Source organism: Bufo gargarizans, chromosome 11 (genome assembly GCF_014858855.1).
Source record: "Bufo gargarizans isolate SCDJY-AF-19 chromosome 11, ASM1485885v1, whole genome shotgun sequence".
In the NCBI taxonomy this organism is placed as follows: Eukaryota; Metazoa; Chordata; class Amphibia; order Anura; family Bufonidae; genus Bufo; species Bufo gargarizans.
In genome coordinates, this window is record NC_058090.1 from 38,648,778 (window position 1) to 38,662,151 (window position 13,374).

Consider the following 13,374-nt stretch of genomic DNA (forward strand, 5'->3'; position numbering starts at 1 on the left):
GGTCTGTTTTCTGAGCCCCACTAGTGGCACCCTCTGGGTTCCAGGTATATGTGGGTGCCACAATGGATTAACCTTCCCCAGGTGACCATTGTGCAGGTCACAGTGTGGACAAGCCCTTTAAGCAGAGCTCGCCCGGTATCTGGCAGTGGGGTGAGTTGGCTGCAGGTTGGGTGATGCTGGGGGAGGGGCTGCCCTCTGATGACGTCACGGCCGTGCTTACTTAGCCTGGCCGGGGCTGCGCGCTGCAGAAGGATAGAGGTATCTGGAGGAGATGGTGGGAGTCCCGTAGGGCTGTCACAGGCAGCTCCTGGAGGACACTGCACAGCGCTGGAGGTTCGGAGCAGTGTGCAGCATGCTGCAGACAGGAGCCTGAGTGCTGTCGCTTGGAGTTATCACTGCCGGGGCTGTGGATGTTGTAGCTGCCGGGATGAAGCCGCTGCTAGCCGCCTCCGAGCAGCCCAAGGAGAGCTCCCCCCGGCGCCGGGAGAAGTGCGAGGCGGAGTCCGAGCGCCACAGGACCCGGGAGCGCCTGGAAGCCACCCTGGCCGGGCTGGGGGAGCTGGCCTACCTGCGGCACCGCCAGGAGATGCTGGTGAGAACGGTGCTCAGCCCGGACACCGCCGCCGCTGCTGCTAGAGGGGACAGCCCGAGGAGCCTGGAGGAGAGGTTCCTGGAGGAGAACATCCTGCTGCTCAAGAAGCAATTGGTAGGTACTGTATGGGGGGCTGCAGGGGTAGGTACTGTATGGGGGGCTGCAGGGGTAGGTACTGTATGGGGGGCTGCAGGGGTAGGTACTGTATGGGGAGGGGGCTGCAGGGGTAGGTACTGTATGGGGAGGGGGCTGCAGGGGTAGGTACTGTATGGGGAGGGGGTTGCAGGGGTAGGTACTGTATGGGGAGTGGGCTGCAGGGGTAGGTACTGTATGGGGAGGGGGCGCAGGGGTAGGTACTGTATGGGGAGGGGCCGCAGGGGTAGGTACTGTATGGGGAGGGGGGTACAGGGGTAGGTACTGTATGGGGAGGGGGGGGTACAGGGGTAGGTACTGTATGGGGGGCTGCAGGGGTAGGTACTGTATGGGGAGGGGGGGTACAGGGGTAGGTACTGTATGGGGGGCTGCAGGGGTAGGTACTGTATGAGGAGGGGTCTGCAGGGGTAGGTACTGTATGGGGTCTGCAGGGGTAGGTACTGTATGGGGTCTGCAGGGGTTGGTACTGTATGGGGTCTGCAGGGGTTGGTACTGTATGGGGTCTGCAGGGGTTGGTACTGTATGGGGTCTGCAGGGGTTGGTACTGTATGGGGTCTGCAGGGGTAGGTACTGTATGGGGTCTGCAGGGGTAGGTACTGTATGGGGTCTGCAGGGGTAGGTACTGTATGGGGTCTGCAGGGGTAGGGACTGTATGGGGTCTGCAGGGGTAGGGACTGTATGGGGTCTGCAGGGGTAGGGACTGTATGGGGTCTGCAGGGGTAGGGACTGTATGGGGGTGTACAGTATATCCTTTTGGAGTCTTACAGAAAGAGGATTGTATTAGGATCTCTATGCAATAAAAGGGCAGCAGCTCCTGGAGCATACTCCTAGATTAGTCTGGCAAGAAGGGGTTAATAACGATACTGGTGTCTTGCTGCAGACTGTACAGAGGCGACTGTATACGTGTACTGGGGCTGTATTGATAAATAAAGGGTGTACTGGGGTAGTGATAGATGAGGTAGCAATCGCTGTTTATGTGAATGTGTACCTCTTTCTAGCTTGTGGGGTCTGCAGTCTGGACCGAGGGTATGCTCCGGGTAGGGGAGGTTGGTGTGCAGAATATGGGAGAGGTCGGGTTTTCCTTGATGGGCACATTCCTAATGAGACGTACAGTAAATTGTCGCAGTCATGGTATCTGCTCGGTTCTGAGGGTAGGGGTGAGGCGAGGAGGCGGTGGGTGCAGATTGGGGTATTAGTAGTCGAGGTGGTGGATTTGGGTTATTGGTCGGTGCCTTGTCATGTGCAGGTATTGGCTTTACATTGTGGAGCTTGGAGGTGAAGGGTTGGTTGCCCAGACTGCTTTTCTCAATGACCCCCTGTCCCTTCATGATCCTTTCAGTTGTTCCCCCGTGTAATCCGAAGGTTAGCACTGACGCCCAGCAGGCCAGGCTGGCTGTAACCTGACCATTTGGAGGATTTGTGCTCCGGCGTAGCCACAGATTAATTTTCCAAATAAGTCTTTTAGCACATGTTGTTGGAATATTATATTGGAGCAGTCAGAATTGTCTTGGGATAAGTTTTTTTTTTTTTGGAGACCTTATTTGGGGTGGGGGGGGGGAGAAGCTGGTGACACAAGAAGCCACCAGAGGGCGCTCATGGGTGTAGTATGTTGGCTGCCTCTCTGCTCTATGCAATAAGGGCTCCTTGCCCCAGGCACTCAGTAGGATCCTGTGTCATCTGAAAGGACGCCAGACGTGACAATCAACTCCTTTGGAGTCTAGGATCCACTTGTTTGTTTGCAAGTGACCATCCGCTTTATACCCCCTTATAAACCAGCAGCTCCTTTTACAATTGAGGACATTTTGTGACAATCTGATTTGTCGTAGTGATGACTGCTGTGTGTGAGCGCAAAGTCGGTCACTCTGAATATGTATGACTGTATGATAAATTACGAGGAGCCTTGGCGTCACGCACATGGCATACAGATCTCCCTGCAGCTGCATTCTAGGAAGCTGTAGACGCTGTGTGCCGCCATATGGTGTCTGTATACAGAACTAGATTAAAGATAAAGTAATGCTTGTAGGGGAGAATGCATGTATAGGAAATGACTCCATGAAACTAGAGGCATACGGAGGTACGTTGTAGACTTCCCTGTGTGGTATTATAGCGCCATACTGAGTCCTAGATTCTTTCTTGTAGACGTAGTCTAATGCTTGCTTAGAATAAATGGTTTCTTTGGATGTTATAGATGCTGAAATAATGCTGCGCTTCTGCAGTGGACAACTGTGTACAGTAATTTGTACAATCGGGGCTGTGCTATGATGAGGCAGACATTTTTGCCCCGGACACGCTGCCAGTTTTTCAAGGTCCATTTTTCCACCATTTGTGCATCTTTTTTCTGGCCGTTTTGCATCTGTTTCTCATGGCCGTTAAAAATAGCCATGAAAAACGGATGAATTTTAATAGATCTTGACCCCTGCAGTGTCCTCAGTACACCTAATGTCCCCCCATAGTGGGCCCCGTCTGTAATCATGTCCCCCCATAGTGGGCCCCGTCTGTAATCATGGGCCCCGTCTGTAATCGTGTCCCCCATAGTGGGCCCCGTCTGTAATCGTGTCCCCCCCATAGTGGGCCCGTCTGTAATCATGGGCCCAGTCTGTAATCGTGTCCCCCATAGTGGGCCCCGTCTGTAATCGTGTCCCCCATAGTGGGCCCCGTCTGTAATCGTGTCCCCCATAGTGGGCCCCGTCTGTAATCGTGGGCCCCGTCTGTAATCGTGTCCCCCATAGTGGGCCCCGTCGTAATCGTGTCCCCAGAGTGGGCCCCGTCTGTAATCGTGTCCCCCATAGTGGGCCCGTCTGTAATCGTGTCCCCCATAGTGGGCCCCGTCTGTAATCGTGTCCCCCATAGTGGGCCCCGTCTGTAATCGTGTCCCCCATAGTGGGCCCCGTCTGTAATCGTGGTCCCCCATAGTGGGGCCCCGTCTGTAATCGTGTCCCCCATAGTGGGCCCCGTCTGTAATCGTGTCCCCCATAGTGGGCCCCGTCTGTAATCGTGTCCCCCATAGTGGGCCCCGTCTGTAATCGTGTCCCCCATAGTGGGCCCCGTCTGTAATCGTGTCCCCCATAGTGGGCCCCGTCTGTAATCGTGTCCCCCATAGTGGGCCCCGTCTGTAATCGTGTCCCCCATAGTGGGCCCCGTCTGTAATCGTGTCCCCCATAGTGGGCCCCGTCTGTAATCGTGTCCCCCATAGTGGGCCCCGTCTGTAATCGTGTCCCCCATAGTGGGCCCCGTCTGTAATCGTGTCCCCCATAGTGGGCCCCGTCTGTAATCGTGTCCCCCATAGTGGGCCCCGTCTGTAATCGTGTCCCCCATAGTGGGCCCCGTCTGTCCTAGTGTATCCCTTTCTAAAGGCAGTTAGACGGATGTCTAAGCGGCTGTTAAACTTTCCCATTGATTTCAATGGGGTCCGTCTGGCTGTGAGAACGGCTAAAAATAGGATGTCCTATTTTGTGACGGCCACTATTCAACGGTCATTAATAAAAGGCATGTGAATAGCCCCATAGACTTTTATTGGTGTTAAAAATGGCTTTTGCCTTTTTATATATCTTGCTGTAAATTTATAAACCTTTCAGTTTTGTCGTCAATTTTAATATTTGAATGTGTATATATCCACAGAATTGCTTAAGGAAGAGGGATGCTGGCCTGTTAACTCAGCTTCATGAGCTCGACAAGCAGATAAATGACTTAAAGATTGATGTAGAAAAGACTGAAGAGCATTTGGAAACAGACAGCCGGCCCAGTTCAGGTAATTTATATTCTTTTTTTTATGGCCTTAATGGATCAGGAGTTTTAGATTTCTTTTTTTTCATTTTTCTTATTTGAGATTATATATATATATATATACACACACACATACACAGTGTATATAGATCTCCTCAATTTACATATAAAATAGTGATTGAGCAAATTTAAATGAGATTTTTAGGATATTTTGGATTAGGACAATGGTGTAAGGCAATGGTGCTGACCCAATAAAAGGTGGTTGTCCCATTATAAAGACTTAGGCTGGGTTCACACTTGAGCGTTGCGCAAACGCGCGTTTTACGCGCGTTTTTGACGCGCATTTTTATGCGCGTTTTTGTAATAGTAAACGCGCGTTTGACGCGCGTTTGTGTGATTCACTACAGTGTCCTATGGTCACAAACGCCCCAAAAGTCGCTCATGTACTTTTTGGAGCGTCGGGCGTTTTACAGCGCGATCGTACGCGCTGTAAAACGCCCAAGTGTGAACCATTCCCATAGGGAATCATTGGTTTCTCCTTGTTGAGCGTTTTACAGCGCGTAGGAACGCGCTGTAAAACGCTCAGGTGTGAACCCAGCCTTAGTGTCTCATCAGCGGGGGTCTGACTACTGCTTCAATTCTGTGGGAGAGTACAAGTATTCGTCAAACTCTGGTAGTCCCATAGGGATGAATGGAGTGGTGGAGCGCATGTTTGACAATTGCCCCCTTTAAATTGGGAACAGCGTCCCCATTCTTGTGATTAGCAGGGGGCCCAGGGGTCAGACCCCTGCGTTGAGACGCGTTTCCCCTAACGTGTGGTTAAGGTATAACCCCTTTTAAGAGCTCATCTAAAAAAAAAATCTACACACAGTTGGTAAGATGGCATTTCTGCCATGGGTAACAACTGAGGCAGTTGAGTTTTTCTGAAGTGGGTAGCGTTGTTTTGCTAGATCTACCATGACATTTCCCTGAGGCTATTTATTTTTTATTTTTAGGATTTTATGAGTTGAGTGATGGGACATCGGGATCTCTTTCCAACTCTTCAAACTCTGTCTTCAGTGAATGTTTATCCAGCTGTCAGTCTAGCACCTGCTTTTGCAGCCCCCTCGAAGCGTCATTAAACATCCCAGATGGTCAACCAAGATCAGCAGGTAAGGTTTTCTGGTGGACTGTCCTACTTCCCTTCCTCCATTTAAAGTTTTCTTTGGTTGTGTTAGTCAGTTTTAAAGAGCTTTGAGGTGTTCGGCCATACTTGCTCCTCTATCCATTTCTTGTTAGTTCTTATAATGGCCCTTCCAATGCAAGGGTTCAAGTTCTTTAGGAAGTTAAATGAGGTTTTCCAGCCTACCAATCTGACATGGGGCATGAAAAGCAACTGCTGCCAAGGCAAATGTAAAAGGCCCAGCAAGTGTCATGCATTTGTCTTATTAAAGACATCTACATGATACTTGCTGGGCATCGGATGGGTCCCTCCCAGCATGCAGCAGTACCTCTTGTCACCCAAAGTTAGATCAAGCACGAGAGATTGGTTGAACAACCACTTCAAGCAGGATTAGTGCTCAGAGGTTTATCATGGAAGGTAGTTATTAGAAGAATTTTTGCCCAGCCTTTGGTGCAAGTTACATGGGTTGTCCAAGACTAGTGAATGGGACTGAACTGCAATACCTGACATGGCCAATGGACAAATGTGGTGCTGTTTCTGGATCAAAGTAGATACTGGTTTGTTTTTTCTAATATGGACAACAACTAGCTGAGATTGGCCAGTATCATCATGCCATACCTCCCTGACCTTAATTTTCATGATGAAAATGATGTTGGGGCTTTTTCACATCTATGTTGGAGGCTCCGTTCAGGGCCTCCTTCACAGATTCCACCAAAAAGACCAGACAAAAGTCCTGCATGTAGGAATTTTTTGCCCAGTGTAAAAAGAGCCTGCACAGAAACTGAGCAGACTCAATTGAGGTCAATGAAGTCTGTTCAGCTCTGATCGATTCAGTTATGTGCCGAATCCAGAACTTCTATTTTCAGACAGTGGAAATATATAGCCATGATGTAAACTCTCCCTTGCCTGAAGTAATAAAACTTGAGTTGTTAGTTTATTTATTTATTTTTTTTCGACTTCCATTACAGATGACTTCTTCGAATGGTTGGACTACAGAGAAAGCCAATGTGAAAGTACAGGCACGGTACGCCGGTCTTTTTCGGCACCGCACTCGAATACCACTGAAGTCGTCGCCGATGTTAATCCCAAGTACCAGTGTGATCTTGTCTCCAAAAATGGCAATGATATATACAGATACCCAAGCCCTCTTCATGCTGTGGCGGTGCAGAGTCCCATGTTTTTGTTATCCATGATGAGTAATGTAAAAGCGGAGGAGGAGGAGGTTGAAATGGGTGCAAATATGAATGACTGTTTAGTGCCCGAGCTGGATTCCCTAAAACATGAAAACTCTTTTCAGCAACAGGGTAGTTTTGGCCTTGCACCTCCTCCCAGTAAAAAACTGGATGGTTATATTTTGGGTATAATTCAGAAAAAATCACATCCTGTACGGACTAACAAACCCAGAACAAGTGTAAATGTAGACCCAGGCAAAGGTATTTTACGACATGGGAGTATATGTGTCAAACAGACTGGTGGCATCTCTCATAACAGTACCACTAACATGAAGAATCCCAAACAGCCATGTTTACATTCCTCTGGACTAATCTCTGTGGATAATAGCACTTACCCTTCTATTAAACAGTGCGCTAAAGAATCTCAAAGTGAACAGCTGGAAAGTAAAAAGATGCCCTCAGTCCAGAGTTGCCAGCCAAGCAATATTAATGAACTGCCAAGCCAAAACCATTCACGGAACTCTGTGAAGCCTGTCTGTCAAATTCTTGGAAGGGGCCTTGTGGTTGGAACATCAAATATTCCAAAGGAAATACATGGAAATCCCAGTCCTCCCAGCAATCCTTTCCCCAACCTTTCCAACCCACTTTGTAATGGATCTCCCAAGGAACCACTCTCAATTGTCCCTCTTCCTCAGGAGGTTAAAATTGTGCCACCACCAAAAAGGATTTCCCCCAAAAATACAATGAACTCTTATCATGGATTATCTCAAGACGAGAGACCTCCATTGGACTTTAAGAGTGAAGGCTCCTCTTCTCAGAGCCTAGATGAGGGACTGTTGGTCAACGCACACTATATTCCGGCACAGCAACAGGGTGTTAAACTCCATAAAAGTACCAAAAATGTAAAGATTGTTAAGAGCTCGACATTAAAACACAAGTCAAATGTACAGAACGTTTTGGATCATGGCTCTCAGACGTTGAAGGAAAAGGGTAAGGTTGTAATAAAGAAGTGTAGGTTTCCAGATGACTTGGATGCAATTAAAAAGGTTAGGAAGGTTTCTCCGAGAGGTAAAAAGGTTGTCCATTCGCAAGTAGAGGCTGGTATGGTAGGTAAAAATCCAGGGGGAAGTAAGTCTGGCAGTAAGCCTCATGGACATGCAAAAGATGTGGTTGTGGCGAAGCCTAAACATAAAAGAGGAGACTATCGAAGGTGGAAGTCCTCAGCTGAGATATCTTATGAAGAAGCTTTACGAAGAGCCAGGCGGCGAAACCAGAGAGAGATGTTGGGAGTTTATGGTAAAGTTCCTCTTCCGTATGTCAGCCCGTATGCTTACATAGCGAGTGACTCTGAGTATTCGGCAGAATGTGAATCTCTGTTTCATTCCACGGTTGTAGACACCAGTGAAGATGAGCAGAGCAACTACACAACAAACTGTTTTGGGGATAGTGAGTCCAGCTTAAGTGAGGTGGAATTTGTTGGAGAGAGTACAACGTCAAGTGATACAGATGAGAGCGGAGGACTTATTTGGTCTCAGTTTGTTCATACTCTTCCCATGCAAGCAGGCACAGCTGCTGACCTTCAAACCGCGGCCAAGGCTTTTGTCAAAATTAAAGCCTCCCACAATCTAAAGAAGAAAATTCTTCGCTTTCGATCTGGGTCTCTAAAATTGATGACAACAGTTTGAAGCATCAAATGTCTTCCTACTGTTCTTGACCCTCTTATCTCACGTCTGTAAATACATTTGTATCGTTTGTGCAAATATTTAAAAGGTTTACAGTAAATTATGTTGACTTGTGAAAACTGTTATTTTACTTCCAAAAACTCCAAATCAATTAGGCTAGTTTCACACCTGCAGTAAAGCTATCTGGCAGGCTGTTCCAGCAGAGGAGCAACCTGCCGGAGTTCACCATATCCGGCCTGGCAAGATAGAGCAGTGCACTGCTGGAGCCCATTGACAATAATTTGATTCAGCTGATTTTCGGCTGTTTTTTGCCCACCTGAAACTTGGCGCTCATGCTGGAAACTGGTTTAATTCCCACCGGACCCATTCATAGTCAATGGGCTCTGGTGGAGCACAACCCTATTGAGCTAGGCCAGATATGGTGAACTCCAGCAGGTGTGGAACGAGCCTTAGCTTCACCTTGTAGACACTGGTAATGTCACCATAACCCAATCCTACTAAATAAATCCATGTTACATCTGCCCTTCAGTTCTGAACATAAGATAATGTCTGAAATTGTTCTAAACATTCCGTCTAAAGTTGCACCTTTTAGTTGTCGGAAGAAATTTGCAACTTTTATCTACTTTTTTATTTTTTATTTTTTATTTTATTTTTGTCTGAAGGATTGGGAATCCCGTGATCTAGAACTTACCAGGTTCACCGACTTTGAGGGACATATCGCAGACCCTCTCCCAGTGTAATGACTGGGTCACTTCTGTTAAATTTTTGCATGCGTTATGCATGGAAAGTAATGGTTCTCGTATGCCTTTTTTATTATGGGCTTTATGTATACTATAATCCTATGTATTTTATATATTTTGTAAATTATATAACACATTTTACATGTTAATAAACTGTCTGCTTTAATGCTGTTTAAAGTTATTAAATCCGAAAGGAATAAGTTCATCTTCTCTCGTTTTTTAAAGCCTTATTACATCTTATCTCTGTATCTAGAGGAAGACAAATATCCTGTCGGCCACCTTTTTGTTCATTTAGATGCAAAATACAAAAAGTGACCTTTTTAAAGGTAGGTGAGTCATAAACAAGCCTGTCTCTTCTCCAGGAAATGCCTCGTGTCTCCACGATGCTACTGGTTTCTAGTGAAGGAATAGGCTGCATTCTTATGATTATTAGCTTGGCCAATACAATGGTGGGTGTACAAAGGTTGTTTGTGATGGGGCCCCCCTTGACCAGTATTTCGCTCTCTCAAAATTGTGCCTTTGTGTCGGAACATAAGTTTCAGCACATGTTGGTCAGGCTCGAGACTGCTGAGAAAAGGACTTTATGATCACCTATAGGTATAGGCAATGATTCTTTGACAATTGAGAATGTAAATCTCCAGCTCTAGTATAGGATTTCTCTGGGAGTGGTAATGTAACATTCGCTGCTAAGGTTAATAATGGGAGGCAGCTGCACAAAAAGGTTTTAAAGATAATGTGATTTTTATGTGATTGGACATATAATTACATTATATTCAATCTTTTGTATTTCTCTTGTGCAGTTGCCTCCCAATATTAACCTTACCACCGAATGTTACATTACCACTCCCAGAGAAATCCTATACTTGAGCAGGAGATTTAGATTTCCTGTCAATTGTGGAAGAATTTGTTGCCTTGAGGGTATTCTGACATACTGTATAGCAGGTCATAAATTACTATTGACTCCTCCACCCCCCACCTCTTCTAGGCAACATTTTAAAAACATTTTAACAAAGGCAATCCACCGGGGTATTTTATAAATCCTTCAATGGTAAATAGTTTACCTTTTTAGAAACCTTAAATCTATAAGCAAACATTGTGTTTGCTTAGAAAGCAGACTGAATTCAAAGGGGTTGTGTGTCCTTGCATTAGGCTTAGATTGAGTCCCTTGCTCTTGCTGTGAAAGGGGACATTGTGGTAGTTTCAGCACGGATACAGTGGTGGAAACCACCTCCCATTGTTTTCAATGAGAAGCTGTGATTTTTTTCACATGTAGTTTTTCAGACTGTTCATGTCCATTCTTGGTGCAGAAAGCTATGGCAGGAGCATGCTCGCGGTTTAGCTTCATTCAGTGGAGCGGGACTGCAGCCTATCCAAAAAAAACAACCACAATGGTTTCCCCAACAATTGGCACCAGAGCACCACGGCCTCCTCAAACAGCTGATGGGCAGGGGTCCTGATTCCCGGCTGATCTGATATTGATGAAGACCTATCCTGAGGATAGGTCACCAATATCAAAATCTCAGAAAACCCCTTTAAACCTGACCTAACATTGTCTCAAATTTATCAAAGCGGCTCAAACTGTATGACAAATTTGGTGCATCTTGGTAGACATGTAAGACACTTGCTATAACTTTACATCAGCTGTTGGTGGGATTACTTGGCGTCAAAGTTTTGTACCAGAATTTTGGTGCACAATGGGCAAAGATATTTCCCAGGGAAAGAAAACCATTTAGCTAGCGCCACCTAGTCAAAGTCCTACTTTTTAAGAGACACTACCCCTTACCTAATCGACCCAATGGGGCATTTTAAGCAATGTCCTCTTCCTGTCAAGCCCCTGTTTCCTCTAGATCAGGGATCCTCTACCTGCGGCCCTCCAGCTGTGGCAAAACTACAACTCCCAGCATTCCCTAATAGCTGTAGGCTGTCAAGGCATACTGGGAGTTGTAGTTTTGTCACAGCTGGAGGGCTGCAGGTTGAGCATCCCTGCTCTAGACCCAACCCTCTTGACTAGTCTGCAGCAAAAAAGTGTCTAATACACCTAATGTGCAAAAGTGAGAATATATTCTGGTACATTAAGCTTTGTGTATCTCATATGTATGTGTGTGTATATGTATATAGTGGTTCATTCTAGAGCAGGGTTCCCCCAACTCCAGCCCTCAGGGCCCACTTGCTGGTCAGGATTTAGGAGTATACCACAGAATGAATACCTGGGGTAAATCCTGATGGATGGACACTAATTATATCAGCTGCCCAATACTAAGGAAATCCTAAAAACATGACTGGTGGGTGGGCCCTGAGGACTGGAGTTGAGGACCACTGTTCTTGAGGACTATAGCTAATAATTGTGATCTTGGGCTTCATGCACATGGCTGTATCTGTATTTCATCCGCAAACAACTGATCTGCAAAATATGGATACCTTCCATGTGCGTACCACTTTTTTTCTTTCGTACTACCATCAACAAAAAGGACTATTCTCTGCAATATAGAAAATAAAAGGACATGTTTTATAACTTGTGGAATGGCCACACTGATCTGCAAAAAATACTGGTGTGCCTGGCTTCGAAGAGATAAATGTGTGCAAGCCACAAAACATGCATATACAGTGCTGCTCATAATTATTCATACCCCTGGCAAATTTTGACTTGAGGTTACTTTTATCATCCCCACTGTTAAACATGGTGGTGGGAACCTAATGCTTTGGGGTGTTTTTCAGCCAGGGGACCTAATCACAGTAAACGGCACCATGAAAGAAGAGCAATACATGAGGATTCTCAACGACATCGTCAGGCCGTCTGCAGAGAAACTTGGCCTTGGGCACCAGTGGACATTTCAGCATGACAATGACCCAAAACACACAGCAAAAGTGGTGAAGAAATGGTTAGACAACAACAGTAACGTTTTGGAGTGGCCCAGCCAGAGTCCAGACTTGAATCCAACTGAGAATCTGTGGAGGGAGCTAAAGATCAGGCTGATGGCAAGAAGACCCTCCGACCTGAAAGATTTGGCGCTCATTGCTAAAGATGAATGGGCAAAAATACCTGTGGAGACCTGCAAAAAGCTGGTCTGCAATTATAGGAAGCGTTTGATTGCTGTAATAGCCAATAAAGGCTTTTCTATTGATTATTGAGAAGGGTAGGAATAATTTTGGACTGGACACTTTTTGCTCAAATGTAAATAAAAGCTGAGAAATGGTTTTCTTTTTCCACAATAATGGCTCTTATACATCGTCTTATCTATTGGGAGACACCTATGTCATTTCCTGTCAAAAAATTACTTGCTGGTTGAATAAAAGTAACTTAAGTCAAAATTAGAATAACTATGGGCAGCACTGTAGCTAATGGATGAAAAATAAGGTTGTGTGCATGAGATGTTGAAGTTTGTTCATCACACATCAGAACCATGACCGCTATACAGAATGGACTGGATCCTCTTGAAACCATTGATTTGTGGTCTGACAGGTTTCCACTGGTATTTGTGGTGCCAAGACTAGCTCTATTCTTGCCATTTATAAATGCCAGAAAACCCTGCAGAAAGGTCACAATGCAGCCATGAACCGAACCTAAGATATGCCTAATCACTTTTTGGATCCGATCCTAGCTTTGGGGGAAAAACTAACCTGGGTGGTGGAATTCTCTGGTTTGAATTAAATTAATTTTAAATGGTCCTGTAAACACTAAAACCACAGTTTGGAATATCTGTCTTAAGAAGGTTGAAAAATCTCCTAAACCGGATCAATGGGGAAGAAAGAAGCTTTGGACTCGAATGAAATGCTGATAGATTTTACATTTTTTTTCCACTCCCTATATTTGCATCACGTTTGAGTCTGAGTAGCCATTACACAAGCGTCCACTTCTAAGTATATTTTAAAAGCTTTCCAGAAAGAATAGAGGAGACAGCATTTCAGCTGGTGTCTCCTCTCCAAGGTGAAACCCGGTCAGTTTTGTTGGGGGATGGGCTAAGTAAATACATGTCCAAAATCTGTCTCCCTTTACTTATTGGGAACCCTGTCCTTGGAAGCAAAAACATTTAGATCAGTCCATGGCTTTTGTCTCTTAGAAAACACGACCACATTATTACTATTTATTATTAAAGCGCCGTTCAGTCCATGGCGATGTACATATGATAAGTAAGGGGTGCACATATATAAT

The 13,374-nt window shown here is 45.9% G+C and overlaps 1 protein-coding gene across 1 annotated transcript; it reads left to right on the forward strand.

The window, feature by feature from the left end:
• Positions 1–253: 253 nt before the first annotated feature.
• On the forward strand, positions 254–9,413 carry DACT1 (dishevelled binding antagonist of beta catenin 1). Its single transcript, XM_044271873.1, has 4 exons — positions 254–706; positions 4,364–4,493; positions 5,464–5,619; positions 6,599–9,413. The coding sequence occupies exons 1-4, from the start codon at positions 428–430 to the stop codon at positions 8,485–8,487; spliced, it is 2,454 nt and encodes an 817-aa protein (XP_044127808.1). The 5' UTR covers positions 254–427; the 3' UTR covers positions 8,488–9,413.
• The last annotated feature ends 3,961 nt before the right edge of the window (positions 9,414–13,374 follow it).